Source organism: Mya arenaria, chromosome 6 (genome assembly GCF_026914265.1).
Source record: "Mya arenaria isolate MELC-2E11 chromosome 6, ASM2691426v1".
NCBI classification, from domain to species: domain Eukaryota; kingdom Metazoa; phylum Mollusca; class Bivalvia; order Myida; family Myidae; genus Mya; species Mya arenaria.
In genome coordinates, this window is record NC_069127.1 from 55,970,742 (window position 1) to 55,988,247 (window position 17,506).

Sequence of the window (17,506 nt, forward strand, 5' to 3'; positions counted from 1 at the left end):
TTGGCAGACTCAAACTTGATATGGTTTTTAATTTGTTCGAATAATATATGTATTATTAATTGGAGACAACTTTTAGATTAGTATAGAAGTTTGAGTCTGCCAAAAATAGGGAGAAACTTGTATGATTTTCTTAATAAAGATACATGTTGAGGTTACATTTATAATGATTCTTTGATTTTGTAGGTAGCATTTTCATTTCGATTTGTGACATGAAGTATTACTTTCAAGCTATCCTACCTAAGAAAACTATAATAAAATACCATTATACCAAGAATTTCAGCCAAATACTTCATGTCACAAATCGCAATGAAAATACTACCTACAAAATCAAGGAATCATACAACCATCACAAAGAAATGGCCGATAATGCTCTACAAACTCAGCAAAGAAAATGTACGGTTAGTCTGTTGATAAGATGATAATATACCTGTGTTGATACTCAAGTGTTTTTTAAAGATGCACTATAAAGGAGGAAAACTTTACAGATTATCAACTTATCTACTTACCAATCTTAACTTGTAAGAAACGTATGTCTTAAATCCAAATCCTAAAGTGACAACTGGATATCCAATACTGAAAACCAGGAACAAAAATAATGATCTTTTGTATGTTAATATACATGCATTGCAAACAGTCATTGAAATTCAGGTTTTCTTGAGCAAGTCTGAATACTATCATATATAGTAAATCTTCCATACATCACATTCAAACCAACCAACAAGCCTGAATGAATAAACATTTAACAAAACTCTTAAATATTAAAAAGACCTCGTAAACACCAAAAGTAAATATTTCACTCATGGCTACGCCACTCGTGAAATATACATTTTGGTGCACACTCTGTGAAATATATGATGATCTTACAATGATTCAATTATCCTCTCTCTCTCTCTCTCTCTCTCTCTATATATATATATATATATATATATATATTTCTTTTTTTTTCATCTATCAAAGGTTACCTATAATGCGTCCCTTTAAGTTAGCAAACACAGATGTGCTGCAAGGTTTATTGGTTAGCTCTATAAGACAGCTCTTTGAGGTTTGTCAACATTAATTAATGGTTTCAAGCTACACATCAACACTTACCAATGAGCTGCAAAAGGTCTACATAAATCAAGGTTAAATGGCAAGTTTTTCAGCTCTCTGAGGCGTATTGAGGCTTCTATGTAAACAAACAGTAACCATAGCGACACTGTGGGGAGACAGATTCCTCTCTCTGGAAAATATAAAGCGTCAAGTTAGACATTAATGTGAGCATTGTACTCATACATGAAATCAAACACCTTTTACAGACTGGCTTTCTGTGGTAACAACTGATTAACATGCGAAGAATTTCTCTTCTTAAAGAGGCTCACATATTTTATGTTGGCAACAACTTTTTTTAAACTTTGTTTAAATGTTTCATTGTATTAAAGATTAAGAACGAAATGGGATTTTCAGGTCAAGGTCACCATGACCTTGATCTAAGACCAACTGACGTCAAAATAGTTAGAGTAATAAGAGTGAAGATTTTGAAATTATCGATTTCCGTTGTTTCGAAATGTGATCTATTTAAATAATAAAACTTTGACATTACAAAGGGCACCGTAATGGGACAACACTTGACAAATATTCAACCAGAGTTAACAGTGGTCGAAATAAGCACCAGTCCGCAAGCCCTGCACTGTTACAATGCTTTCACTGCTTGCTTTACTTATGGATTAAACAAAGCAGGGCTTCTTCATAGATTTTGATGGCAAGCACTTTTGTAGAAAACGGGCTTGTTCATCAGTCTGATTTGGATGACTGAATTATGGGACATGCTTCATATGGGACTTGCCTTCCATGGCCAACATTTAAAACATTTTGTACACCTCTGCCATAGACAACAAGGCTTTATTTATGATGAAGACATTTTGATGCATGTATGGTCTGTCTGTCGGTGTTGTTTAGTATGCTGTTATCTCTTGTTTCATGTATACTGCCTGCCTTTTGGCCTTTTTACAGGGTCTTGATCGTCACCTTAATTTAAGCAAGAACTCAACATCTGCTGCTATTTCTTTATGCATTTATCGAGTTATTGCACTAGGCTGATGATACTATTTAATTGGCTACTGGGCTTGACCATGTAGTTTCCATTAAATAACTAGCTGATGATACTATTTAATTGGCTACTGGGCTTGACCATGTAGTTTCCATTAAATAACTAACTGATGATACTATTTAATTAGCTACTTGGCTTGACCATGTAGTTTCCATTAAATAACTAACGAAAAAGCAACAACAACTTGTTTTTTTTAAACAACAGGGACCCACGTATTCAACAACCACATTGGTTTAACCTAATTTTCCGAGTACAATTTAAGTATTTTCATTCAACTGTAAAATTGATTTTGCCTATCAAATGAATGGAATATCTGAGGTGTGTCAAAAGATAAGAACCATATTGACTTCGCTCCCAGCATATGAAATGTGCTAAAATGCTCCTTGGAAAATTGATACAAAATAATTACAGAAAGCACTGTTTACAATACGATATTTCACAGCTGTAACACACCCTATACGAACACAATGGACATAGGTGCCACTGGTCTGCAAATGACATTTACCAGCGTAATATATGACACATCTGGTATAAACATTTCTCACTGTGATGCTATTTTCCCGTCAACAGCATGTGTTACATTGACGTGAACCCAATAATCCATTTGCACCCTTGATTCAGTATGATACAGTAATTAATTATTGGTCATTACGGATAATTTCTGCAGGTTTCTGTACCATATACTTATTTCCTTTCCGAAATTGTTCAGACATATGACATTCAGACATATGACATTCAGACATATGACACAGTCATCGAAATAAGACTTGTATGAACAAGCCCAATTTCGTGTACTAATGCTTGGCATCAGTTTTTGAAAAAGCCCTGCTGTATAAAATCCAGAATTTCAGCAAGCCCTAAAAGCATTTCACCTGTGCAGGGCTTGCGATCTTGTGCTAATTTTGACCACTGGTAGCAAAATTATGAAACCGACAAACTCAAATTTTAACAGATTTGTCCGGTTGGTCAGGCTACAATGCTGTTTATAAAGTGTTTTCGGGACTATAATACTGAAATTTCCCAATCAGATAAATTTCTGCATATATCCTTCAGTACAGCAGGACAAGAAACACATTGTTTATATGTCACTTACTGTAAAACAATTTTGCAGGAAGGAAATATGATGCAAAAGTCTCGTCATTTCCGTTAGCATGGTGATAGTACTTTTATGACCATTATCAATTTTTCAAAACAACCTTACTTAACTGTTACACTGTTGCTTTCATACACTTGAGACTGACAATACTTTTTTAAGTCAAAATCTTGTATATCCTGTATGAAATTGAGATATCACCAGAGGTTCATTTTTCTGCGCATTTCAAGTCATATACTGTAACAGTTCCTACATATGTTTTTCTAAGGACCTATGACGTTATTTTTATGATTCTCAGGCTTCTCTGGTTAAATGTCAAAATAAATAATGAGTCCGTAGGTAGGGTTATATTTCTTTTTTTAAAATAAGGCATGTTTAATCACAGTCAAATGGGGCATTTTTCGTTGTCATATGAAACAAAAACCTAATGCACCGAAATAAGCAAATGCCAAAATATTACAGATACTGCATTTTTATTTTTCCAAATTTTAATATTTAGAGTCAGACGACTAACCAGAGACAAACCTTTTATTTTTAGGCCTCAGAAATAATAGTCATTCCTTATTATTTTATACCTGTATGCCAGACATATTGAACCCAAACGTATGTGCTGGCAGCAAAAAACAGCCACTGGACTGGTATAAACAGGTAACACACGACGTCCGACGTTATGGCGATGCTTACAAAAAATACGGAGAAAGCCTGAAAATAGAAATATGTTCAATTTTAACTCTACTTCATGATATACAATTTTCATCATAGAAGCATGGGCTTTTAAGTCATTTAGTTGGTTTGATGTTTAACATATAGGGCACCTTGTTCAGACCTTTATTAAAGTTAACAACGTGATAATGCACCAGTCAATTGTAACCACGGCACCCCAGGTCCGGGGGTATACCGTGGGCAGCCGGGGAAATGGGCCGTGTTTTTACCTTTCCGGTGGCCCCGCAGTGCCGGGAGAATGCGGTGGCTTTGTCGTCGAGCAAAATAGAGCGAGAAATGGGCCTAACCTAAGGTCCCGTGGGCATTTGGCGGGGTTTTTATCATCAGTTCATCCCCGCAGGGCGGCGATTTTAGCCAGGGTTGTCTTGACCGGAAGACAATGTCCCCGCTATTCCCCGGACCTGGGGGAGCCGTGGTTACAATTGACTGGTGCATAAACAACATCGTTGTTGACATTTAAACATAGAATTTATGATGATATGCTAATATATTCAAATAAAACAAGTACAGCTGAAACAAATCTTGTTAGGATTACTATATAGATCACAAGTATATCCATTAAACTTCCACAGTAGTAAAGATGAGTGCATCGTTTCTGGCAAAAAAGAATACCAGATTTCATTCTAATATCTGGATTGCTCTTTTATTTAAGACAAATGTTATTTTTAGTGTTTGGTCAATGACATTGCTGAAGAACACTTCCAGAAACAAAAACCCCACTTTTTTACAGTTAAAACAGTGATTGAAATTAGCACAAGCCCGCAAGCTGAAATCCTGGGCTTGTTGATTTTTTGTTCAAAGCACTGAGATTAAGGTTTTGAGATTGTTCATCCAAATTTTAATTTTGCTGACTGTAAAAACAGTTAAAATTTAAGCAGATCCAAAATCCAAATTCAGCTAAAATTATACAAGCAAATTCGTTGAATTGATATCCCCCGCCTGATTAGGCAAAGTTCATGGATGGGAAATGAAAAGTAGGTGGAATATTCCCATATTATTATGTAATATGGCTGCAGAGAAATAGACTGTTATGAACGTTGGATATAAGTTTGAGTTTGTTTGGATTATTTGAAATAAAAGTGTTGTATATAGAGTAACATTTGTAATAGTCTCTATGAATTTGAATGATTACAAAGTGAAAGTTTTTGAAGATTTGACATAGTGACCTAGTTTTTGACCCCATGTGACCCACTATAACATGTGGTCGAGATTTGATCAAGGGGAACATTCTGACCACGTTTGAACATTTTCTGATCAATGCCTACCAAGATATGGTTCCAGACGGATGGACGCAATGACGGACAACGCAAAAACAATATCCCCTGCCGAAACCTTCAATTCAGCGGGGGATAATTATCATCCTAGTTATCTAGATTACGAACTTAGTCAACACCAGGGCTTCCATTAAAGGAAGTTTGGAAACATATTACTCCCTAGAAAATTGGTTAAAACTTCCAAAATAGTTTACTTGAATGTACAAAGACATCCATAATTTTGAAGACAACTTCCAAAGTAGAAAGCTTGGAAGTTCAAAATATCAAAAGCTTGTGTCAATATAACTTTATTGGTCACAATTTCAATCAGTCTTTAAGAAAAATGAATTATCATATTAATATATATATATAAGTCTTTGAATTTGGCATATTAAAGTGGCAAGTAACTTTAATTATAACATACTTGTTGAAAAATAGTGGAAAAAGATATTGTATTCGGGAGACTTAAACTTCCACATTTCAGTGAAAAACTTCCAAAATTGATGGGCAGGAAGTTAATACTTCCAGTTTCAAAAATCTTAATGGAAGCCCTGGTCAACACCCATGATCCAATTTCTCAAAACATCTTAAAATTCTTAAAACAGGACTAAGTTAAGCTCACTGCCTTTGTTTTATTAAAAATTGTGTAATGTTTACATTCTAAAGACTTGTTTGACTTATAAAGGAAATTACCTTTATAATAATCACAATATTTTTATTAAACAAATTTGTATTCAGTAAAATCGAGATTAAGGATGAAATAAGCGTCATAAGTTTGGTAGACTGAAGTTCTTCTGAGAAATTTGGGTCCAGAAAAGCATGTAACATACATGGACCAATGCAACTATCTATCTATCTATCTACCAATAGAATGGACTTCAAAGGCAGTTACCTTAATACCTACAAATACAATCATTTATTAATCATCCTTTATATATTAAATATGCTTATACAGTGATTTGATTTTAACAGCTCCAACCAACCACAAACTCATCCCAGGAGATCCCTCATAATTGCTTTGTCTTACTAGATATTAGTGGGTGACCAACAGCTTCAAATTAAGAGAATACAGCACAGAGGAATGAAAATTGATTTTACAAAATGCTGTCATTGACAAGGAAACCATTAGATGTAGCTGTCATTAAGGCTCATACTTGCCGAGAATAGCAGATCAATAATGGCATTACAAAATGTTGTCATAAAATTGGATTTCAAAGAAAAATGTCAGGTCTATGTCCGTTTTATACACCGTAAAAGCTGAAGATCATTTAAAGGTATAATGTCTAGAAAGATACACATAAGAAACACATAAATTTGAATACATTATTATGTTTAACTCATTTCACTCAATCTTGATCAAAACAAAAAAGCATATGATTTAAGTACCTGTACATATTTTAACAATAAATATTATCCTTAATTAAAATAACTTAAATAATAGCTATGTACCCACAAGTTTGCAAATTGCAAAAGTGCCATAATATTGTGGATATATTTTGATCTGTACATAAGGCCTAAAAAAATAAATACATTTGGTTCGGGTTACCCGACCCTACCTACGGAATAGGCGCATTGAAAAAAAAGAAGAAAAAATCTTCTTTTTTTTGCTTTTCAATATGTAGTTTAAAACCTTAATTGCTTATATAGAAGATAACTTTAACACCATTCTCCAATGATGAAAATGACATTCTTATATAAAGCCTAATAAAAAAAAAATAAAAAGCCTACCTACCCTACCTATTTTTGAAAAGGATGTAACCCTAACCAAACAATTTTTTTTTTTTTTAGGCCAAAACTGCTTTGTTTTGTTTTGATAATTAAAGTCGAATGAGTAAAACAAAATAACACATTTAAAACAATGTTTTTTTCATGCATCTACCGGACTATATGTGCCTTTAAAATAAAACAGACATTTGATGCATCGCAACAGAGTATGTAGGAATGTAATGTACATGTCTCTTCATAGCATATAAAGATCTTGCATGATCATCTGGTGTATCATAAAGGAATAAGAATTTCTTAATTATTAATATAAAATTATAATCATCTCACTGACTTGTAACATATTGGCCCTTTATAAGACATGTCTTTTTTACTTAGCCTAGATAAGACATCCTTGGCTTTCCCAACCATATCTAAAGACCAATATAGGTTATGAATACGCTGCGGTGCCGAGGATGAGATTAGATGACTAATAGTTCAGTAAAGGCAACAAATCTATAATAAGACTAATCTATTTACAATGACCGACTACAATTTGTCATCCACAAATTATCTGCTTGTTCCTCGATTATTGACAGACTTGTAAGAGAGCTTCCGAAAAGTCTTTGTATCAATGACCTTTTACCTAAAAAGACCCCATCAATGAAGGTCGGAATAGGAAGAAATTGGTTTCATGGTTGATAATGGGCTGATAAATGGCCTTGGAGCAGTGACAAAGGAGGGTCTATGCTTTGACCAGCCAACAAATAATAGCATGTTGTTTTATTACTAAACAGATGAATAACTTAACAACAAACTTAAATTAGGCCTAAAAAATCCTGTGTTTCGGCCAACCCTACCCTAACATGCTAGACCCCTTAAACCTAGAGGTTTTTTTCGACTTAAAATAATTCTGTTTTCAGTTTTAAGTTGTTGTTGACCATTTCTGTTGATTGCAATTAAAAACATTAAGTATTAGATATAATAATTAAATATCTTATTAATATTTAACACACATACCATCATGTCATGGTGAGAATTTGCAACTTGCTTTGCTGTTTTGATTTGATTAAAAAAACAGAAAGTAAAAAGAAATTTGGGCCTTCCCTTTATAGCATTTTTGAGACTGTTGCCCTAAATTCAGATATATTTAAGGCCTTAAATACCTGCAAGATGCATCAGATATTCATACTAAGACAGGGCATCAATTTGTACAACAAATAAAATGCCTTATAAAATGCAAAAATGGGGCCAGCATTACTAATAGTCTAGTCTGTGGGCTTGAACTTATTTTGACCACTGTATTACCGTCTCCGTGGCCTAGTGGTTAAGGCACACGCCTATGGAGCAGGAAGTCTAGGGTTTCGATCCCTGGCCGCATCATACCAAAAGACGTTAAAATTTGGTACAAGTAGCTCCCTTGCCTGGCGCTCGGCATTTAGAGGATAGTGCTTGGAAAAGTGGTATACTCAGTACTGGTTTAACCTAGGAAAGTTGTACTCCTTGTAGCGGTGCTTTACACCGAGCACGTAAAAGAACCAAAGAGTCTCTTCGAAAAAATGCTAGGGTATCGCACCCGGACTTCCTTGTATCCAACCACTGTCTCTTCAGCGTGCTGTCCCTTCAGCAAAAACAAAGGACCCCGTTGGAAATAAGTGCTTGCACTTTCACGGATTATCCTTGACCGCAAGGTCTAAAGAAATACATAAATACATACATGCTTGTACATAATGGCCTATATTTTAGCACCATAGAGCCCATTTCAATAAAGCTTCTTAAGTCGTAAATTCCAAAATCTTACATCTGTAGGAACATCCCAAATGGATACAAGGTATAGGTACAGCTTTTGCAAATAAGTTCAAATGCAAGATAATTATACGGCCGAAGATAATTTCACTTTAACACGAAGGTCTTAGGTGAAACCGACCCCACATCAATCACTCACTAGTCCAACTTGACAGAAGGAATCAAATGTGTGTACATTTACCAGGGAATATGATTATATACCAGTATTTTAAAACTCACAAATTTTCCAGAGTCACCAAAAGGCCATTTTCCATGCATTTTGTGGATGATAATTTGTGTACAAAGGTGGAAAATTTTATAGCTAACATTAAATTTTGATTTTTTGATTAAATTTCCAGGAGTATTAAAAAATTGAAAAATCATGAGGGTTTTAAAGAATTTGCCATAAGAAATGAGTCAGAATATCAGATTTGTGGGATACCTTGAAAATGTCCTAGGGTATGTTGCTGAAGTTGTTAAAGATGTTAAGCACTCGGAAACAAATATCTATACAACGGGTCAGTAGCAGAGCTTTTTGCAGCCTCTAAGAACACACTAGTTTGCTTAAGGTTGCTGCATAGCAAAATCTGCATCTAATACGAACTGTCATAACTACACAGACTTTCTTGAGGCAGAGCTTACCTTTTACTGAACCTTTTTTAATGGAAAATCTATTTATTTTTTAAGCACTGTAAAATTCTGCTTGTAAATGCTCTGCCTACGCATCTTGCTTCGGACCTAAAAAATATGTTCCGATGAGCCAAAATCACTTACCAGTCCTTGAAACTTGAAAGAGTCGTACACGCTCCTCATGAGGAGCCAGAAGGGCCACAGGTACTCGAACCGAAACTCCAGGATGAAATCCGCCATCAGAACGAGTGCCCACACCATCAGGAATTTCATGTACAGAAACGTACTGAAATGTACATAAAAACATGAGCAGAAATGTACTACAGAAATGAATGACAAAACGTATTAAAAAAAACAAAACAATATGGAATTTGTCCGACATACCTGCCTTATTACCTCGCAGTTTTACAAACAAACACTTTATACCATGAGTTTAGAGAATATATACTGGATCATTTAATACATGTAGTAACTGAGTTTTGTTATATTTCATGTTGTCAGTGCTGCTTTATTAAAGAATAAAGAAGTATTTAAGTCCCTAAATATAATATTTATGGGTTTATTGTATTTTGTCCTGGGTGACATAACCATATATGATAATACAGCCAGATAAAATGTCCTATGTGATCTGTATGTTTGGTGTCAGGGCTACTCCAAGGTACCTTTCCAATGATTTGCATGTACATGGTCTTAATACCACATCAACTTAATTTAAGCTTTAGTCGAAGAATTAACCGCTAATATTTTCAGGAAAAATTACCAAAAATCTCTTTCTTGTAAAGCTATGTTGCATCGAACAACACAAAAACGTGTTATTATATAACTCTGATAACTCATGGAAGACTACAGTACACTCAACGAGTTAGACCCACTTTCCTTGCTCACTCCGAGGGATAAAGTCGGTGATCGCGGGTTTCCTCCGAGGGTAAAACTGTTGCCCTCGCTAAAATTCCCCCGAGTTCCTCCGAGTGGCTGGCTTTTTACATGTACCAATGTTTAATTTGTATTTGTGTCCGTAAACGCCAATTGAATATTGTCTTAAACATTGAATCATTAAAGTATATCCACTAAGTTATTGCATCATAAAGCAGCCGACTATTTACACGATTCTGAACCATGACCTCTGACGTCAAGCACGTGATCAATACAATGTAGAATATACATGGGTGAAAGTTGCAAATTTTCAAAATACTGAAAAATTAAGCTGGGGGGCGCAGGGCCCCTGGTGGGTCCAGGGCAAAGCCCTGGCCAGGGGTTCAGGGGGCCGGAGGCTCCCGGAAGCTCCAGGAATTAAGCATTTTAAAACACATTTCAAAGCCTTTCCTGTCTTTTAATCAATCAAATATATGTTGTATATTTATATTTCTGGCAGCTTTTGTCAACATACATGTACATAAGGCCCCTGACAGAAACATCCCTCAATACTTCAATTCTTGCTCATTAATCAAGAATTCATTTAACTCTGTAACTCATTCGAATAAAAGTTAAAAAATGAAAATCAGAATACAATTAAAGATTTATATTGAATAGTGTTTTGTATTTTTATCAACTTACCAATCGGACTAGCTAAAGAACTTCAGCGAACAAGTTATATATTACCTTTTTGGACGTGTTAGTTTAATGTGTTGTAAACATCAAAAAAATAAATATCAACATTAAAGTTATGGAAGCCAGAACTACAATCGGACCATTTCACACCCTTCGAATCGACTTTTGACAGCCTTTGCCACCTCCATTTGTTTTTCGCAGGCTGTTCAAGCTCTTTAGTATTATACCCTGGGGGTACAAACTTCATTGTTCAATTTTGACAGAAGTATTTCGATTTATTTCATCGTTTGTTTTTGCCTCCAATTTGCAGTATGTCGTAAAAGTTGAAAATGATACTGATCTTAAATATTCGGCAAAAACCGGCTTTTTCCGCCATCGAAGTTTTTGTTGGCGCGGAAACTGCCGAGGTTATTCGGAGAACATTGGAATGAAGATGCTTTTTTACGAAAAGAAATTACTATTTACGGAAACGTTCGGCTGATATCGCCGACAGAATTTACCGCTTATGGCAACGCTATTTATAGAACGAAATTGGGAAACCAGAAAATTTAACTTTGTTTTATCTACGATTTTGAGTAGATCGCGATGTTGATGATGGGGTTTGGGGTACCCTCCCCCCCCACGAAAAACTCCCTGGATTTACACGATTTAGAAAAATGACCCCTGAGAAGACCGAAAATACGGAATTCCGTATTAATACAGAAAACTTTCACCCATGAATATACTATTCATTATTAGTGGTTAAAAATAGCTATGACGTTTCATGGAATTTTCCACAGAAAACGAGGCAAGAAGGCCTTCAAAACCATGTGCTGTGAACTTGGAACGCGTGTTAGACCTCCTGATTTTCCGAAAATGTGTAACCTAGAATTTCTCGGAAGAAATATGTTTATCAGTCATTAGCAAAAACATGTTTATAAGATGCATGTGCAACTAGTGAAAAACGACTGCATTCTTGTGGTAAGCGTGTTAGACCTCCTGATTTTCCGAAAATGTGTAACCTAGAATTTCTCGGAAGAAATATGTTTATCAGTCATTAGCAAAAACATGTTTATAAGATGCATGTGCAACTAGTGAAAAACGACTGCATTCTTGTGGTAAGCTAACTTAATGCAAAACGGGCAGAGGAAAAAGAATAATAGCAATTTACTGGAGCCGTCGTAATCGGTAGAAAAGTTTAATAAAATAAATTTAACTTTAGCGTAGATTCTTATCTAGTGTCCGCAGAGTTTCGCGGAGTTAACCCCTCCGAGGAACGCCGAGTTCGTTATTCTTCAGTCGACTGATCACCCTCCATACCTTAAATTCAAACTCCGAAGAACGCGGACAGTCGATAAAATCATTTTGTTGTCCGCGATAGCAAAAATCCGCGGAGGGAAATGGAGAGTGTGTCTTACTCGTTGAGTGTACTGTAACTGTAACTATGACATGGTTGGTAAATTGGTATCAGACAATTTGAAGCCAAGACAACACAGTGAAGTGATAGCCGATTCCTTAAACTCTACATGGCAAATAAATTTACTGAAAATAGTTGATTTTTTATGTCACTTGTCTATTATATCATGCATTTACAAAGTATAAAGAGTGATTAATGAAAATATGAAGTGATCTTGTCAGATAAAGCAAAAACAAGTGTGCACACACTTACCTAGTAAGTGACTTGACATTAAAATAGAAAATCATAGAGAATACATCATAGCTTTTGCTTTTCTGTGTGTGTTTTTTCCCCCGACCAAAAAATAACATTCCAGAAATGTAATTTTATTTTTATTTCCTCCTGAGACCTCTGACACTTCACAACTCTGGCCGTTCGTAAAACTTATAATTAAAAAAAAGGCCTTAAGAACAAAAAATATAATATAATAGAGATAATTGATTTATAATTTTACATACAACTAATGTGTATTTGTAAATGTGAATTTTAATGTTTTCATATGTGATCGATAGCTTTCTGAAATAAAATTTGGATCGTCAAATTTGTTTGTTTTCCGTTTCATCTGTTGTAGTTGAAAGGTTCAGTGAAAGTGCGCCGTCACAATGGGTTTTCACACTTTCATGATTGCCAATTAAAGGTTGTCAGTATAATGTTTGTTTCTTTTGTAATATATCGCCGATAATTACGGGTAGAATTATAACTAATAAACCCTAATTAAGGCAACAGAAATTGCCAGTTTTAAACATCATGTTGCAAGAATTGCAACAAACACACATCGTTTATTGTATATAAAGCAAGAGTTTGAGGTTTACATCCTCACAGTTTCCACTGCCACAAAACTAAATAGATCTATAAACATGTATGCCTTGCGCTTGTTGTATCCACTGTTCTAGACGTGTTTATGCAAACCACCCCGCCTTGGAATGGAAAGGTCTTTAACAACTTTTGGACTTTCACAAGATTTTATTTATTGAACCATTGATCTATTCTAATTTCACGGGATTTTTCACAGTTATATGGAAGATATAACGTCATACTGAGCACTCATATCCAAGTATTTATTAACAAATTAAAAACCAATGAGTGAATAATTAAAAAAAAATATGTTTAAATCATGTTCCGTAAGTATCTGAAGATGGTCCGTAATGTCCTTAAATCTGGTCCGTAGTGTCCCTAAATCTGGTCCGTAATGTCCATGGTCCGTAGTGTCCGTAATTCTTCTAATAATAAGTATCCTGAATGTAGGTCAACATAACTGTAAGGCCTCAAAGATGCGCATGCGCCCTCATTCCCCCATGTGCTACATTTTGATCTTTAAGCATATTAACATTGAATGGCATTTTTAGAAAAATTACTCAACACAACAAGATGAAACTTCACAAATGTTACCAAGGCAAGCCTCTGAATTGATCTAGGTCACCGAATAATCGATCACGGTAAACAAACGCGTGTTTTAAAAGGTGCTCAGGAATTGTGCCCTGTTTGGAAATGTACCGTCAACCAGTAGACCTCAGATGATATCGTACAAATGTATGTCAGTTGCAATTGGAGCCTCTTCAGAACTTTTTATGTGTTCACCACTGCGACACAAAAGGAATATTAACTATACCTGACATTTAAAAACACAGATGATCGATTCTATGAAAACATATAAACATAGATGATCGATACTATGACAACATATCTAAATTTAACTGTGACACAATTCTGTTCTTTGTTGTTGTAAGGATATTTTTGAGTGTCATAACATTGTGCAATACAACAAAACCTAAAATATTTAAGTAAATTATTTTGCAATTCTACAAAAGAAATGCCTCCATACGAATTATTCTTTTCCAAATAGGTAGGCTACTCAGTTGTTCATAATTAAGTTCCTTCTGCATTTTAAGATTCTTAACACAAAATTGAATGTGAACATTATTTGCAGTCAGCGCATGCATTTTAGTGGCAATTCATCAACATAGAAGTGTTGACAACTGCTTAACCAGTAAGAACTCCATCAGATGGACAAAAGCTAAACATGTCAAATCGCTTTGGAATGAACAAACGTTTTTTTGTCGCTGCCATATTGAAAATATTGGCCACTCACCTTCCATAAAATCCTTCGGTGATTTTGCTTCTTTTCAGAGGCCGGCGTAACTTTGCACAATCTGCATTTCTAGGTCTCTTCATAATCCTAGAACATACACTGTTAAATGGTGCACAAAGGCCAGGCTTAGGGATAATTTTGTGATATTTTTCCGGAAAACCTGGAAGTCTGCTTGTCAGACATGCGCATGGAAATGACAATTGTTCGGCATATTACGTGGTTCCGATGTTTACGGAAGCGTTTTCCGTTTATTTCCGTGATTCGTCGTTTCCACGGGATTGTGGGTAAACAAAGTTATGCTCGATCCGCCACTAATCGATAAAACGATCAACACCAACTATTTCTTTGTACTTGCATACTTCAACGTATAGTCGTTATAAAAAGCGGGAAGTCATGTTGCGCTGGTGTGGCAAGGACACAATCTTAGTATACATATCTTAAAAGCTATTTATAGCTAATGGCTTTGATTATTATTTAATTAATATTAAGGATATATATGATATCATAGTTATAATTAATTTATATGACTTAAAATTTCACTGTCTATCGTCGATCAGTTGTCATCTTGTCTCGGTCTTCTTACACAAGTTGGCCTCTAAAGTTTTAGCACGAGTTTGTTTTATCATGGACCTACTGGACCAGACCGTATAAGCCCTCTTGTCCTTAAAGAGTTGAAAAAAGAGATTGCTGATATTATAACAGTCCTCTCTCAAAAGCCGGTCACTATAACCACAAACTCTATCCCTGTTGCCTGGACGAAGGCTTTTGTATGCCCACTGTTTAAAAAGGGTGATTCCAGCAACCCAGCAAACTATCGACCTATCTCACTTACATGTATTTTATGTTAATCATTAGAACACATTATTGCCTCAAATCTCTCTGCACATCTGACCGAACACAATATTTGCTATGACCTACAACATAGTTTTCGAGAAAAGCGCTCATGCGAAACTCAACTTATTGAGCTGACCGACGATCTTGTAAGAACCACTTTCTCAGGCAATCAAACAGACTTAATTCTTTTGGACTTCAGCAAAGCTTTTGACTAGGTAAATCAAAAAACTTCTCTTCAAACTACAGGATTATGGTGTTTGTCCACAGGTTCTCAAGTCGTCTGAGGCATTTCTCCTTCATAGAAGTCAGACAGTAGTCTTGGATGGTGATCATTCTGAAGACGTACCCGTAACATCTGGTGTACCTCAGAGCTCTGTACTGGGTCCCTTGTTTTTCCTGATTTATATAAATAACCTCCCTTCTAGTATCAAATCACAAGTTCGACTTTTTGCAGATGATACTGCTGTTTATCTTACCATCAATTCTCCTTCTGACTGTGCTATCCTTCAAAATGACCTCAAACAACTGGAATTATGGGGAAATGATTGGGATATGGAGTTTAATCCCTCCAAGTGTCAAGTTTTGCACATAACAAGGAATAAGCATATCATCAGAAATCCATATATACTCCATGGCCAGAGCTTAGAGCCAGACTCAAGTGCTAAATATCTTGGTGTTAATATATCAGCAGATCTCACCTGGAACACTGATATTTCAAGAATTACCACCAATGGAAATAATACTCTCAACTTCATTAAAAGAAATATAAAAACAAAAACAGAAAGTGTCAGGACTTTAGCTTACAAAACCCTTGTCCGTCCACAGTTAGAATATGCAAGCACAATTTGGCACCCACACACAAAATCAAACACCAATAAAATTGAAATGGTTCAACGTCGGGCTATTCGTTGGTTTAACATGACTTCTCTCCTTTCTCCAGTGTTACAAACATGCAGGAAAGTCTTGGTTGGCGCTCACTTGAACAACGTAGACTAGATTCCCGACTTGTAATGTTTTACAACATATACCATCATCATGTTGCTATTACGCTGCCATCTTATATTCAAACACCAATACGATTTACCAGACTAATGCACCCACTATGTTTCAGAACAATTCAAGTAAAAACTGACTATCACAAATTTTCATTCTATCCTCACTCGGTTGTACTTTGGAACAGTTTGCCAAATCATATTGTCACTATCCCCACCCCTGACACACTCAAGGTGGCTGTGGCAACCATTAAGCATTAGATAAGCGAGCAATGTTTTTATCTTTTTACCAGTTCACCATTCACTTTTTATCATGTTACCTAAATTGTGTTTTCTTTCATACCCCAGTTCTCACTTTTCTGATGTGATTTGCTTCATCAGTGTTTTATTTTTTTCACGAACAAGCCGGCGCGCACCATTCATGTCAGTAACATTCGGAAGAGGAGTTGACATTGAACAGAGATAGATATAGATAGATAGTGACCTTACAAAACCTTGGACAACCAGACATGACCAAGAATAAAACATTCTGATCAAGTTCCATTATATTGTAGACGAAGTTGTACCCTAGAGTGTTAATGAACCAATTGTTAACGAAAGACTATAGACACTTGTCGGACTGACTATGGACCTGCTACGATCCTGAAAGATCAGGTGAGCTTAATATCAAGAAGTTTTAAAAATAATATACTCTTACATGTTTCGTCGATTTTCACCATATAAAACACGTTGTGACAAGCAAGAAGTTTCCAAGAAATTAGCGGTGTATCACATCACCACCAAAGGCCGACAACCGCTACATATTATTTGCTGTTGTATATCTTCACATCATGAATCCTTTTTCAGCGCTACCCAGAAATCAGATTCATTCGGAACTCAGGATGTTACTGATGCCAATCATGACGACAACACTCCCCACGCTGATCTGTTCTGTACTTGAAAGTGTCACAAAAGGTTTAATGAAAAATCTCATTTGTACATGTCAAATACAAGAAAAAGTTTGTAACAGTCTAGTTTTTTTATTACCAAGTTTTGTGAAAAGACTTATTTTTACATGTCACGTACATGGAAAAAAATGTAACAGCCTAGTTTTGTATGAGCTACATACTATATACTTTAATCATTGACAATGTATTACAATAAAGTGATCATGCGCTGAAAGGAATCTAGCTATTAAAACATCTCGAAATGTATTGCTCCTCACGTGTTTATGGATTAAAAAAGTTCTGAATTCGTTTTAATAGTGCTTTTACCTGATTTTCTTGATTTTTGTTAAAGGGACTCGTTGAAATCATTGCAAGGCCTCAACCTGGCGTATTCATGCTTGAACATTGATA

General features: G+C 35.4%; 1 protein-coding gene across 3 annotated transcripts in view; it reads right to left on the reverse strand.

The window, feature by feature from the left end:
- LOC128237465 (macoilin-like) overlaps window positions 1–14,545 on the reverse strand; it is a 41,286-nt gene extending 26,741 nt beyond the window's left edge. For 2 of the 3 annotated variants that reach the window (XM_052953024.1, XM_052953026.1), the window contains exons 1-5: window positions 14,344–14,545; window positions 9,416–9,557; window positions 3,755–3,881; window positions 1,090–1,219; window positions 507–573 (exon numbers count right to left, since the gene is read on the reverse strand). In XM_052953024.1, coding sequence (XP_052808984.1) covers window positions 507–573; window positions 1,090–1,219; window positions 3,755–3,881; window positions 9,416–9,557; window positions 14,344–14,426 — 549 coding nt within the window. In that variant the 5' untranslated portion in view covers window positions 14,427–14,545. The remainder of the gene's footprint in view (window positions 1–506; window positions 574–1,089; window positions 1,220–3,754; window positions 3,882–9,415; window positions 9,558–14,343) is intronic. The other variant, XM_052953025.1, reaches the window with a different exon arrangement.
- Window positions 14,546–17,506: the final 2,961 nt, after the last annotated feature.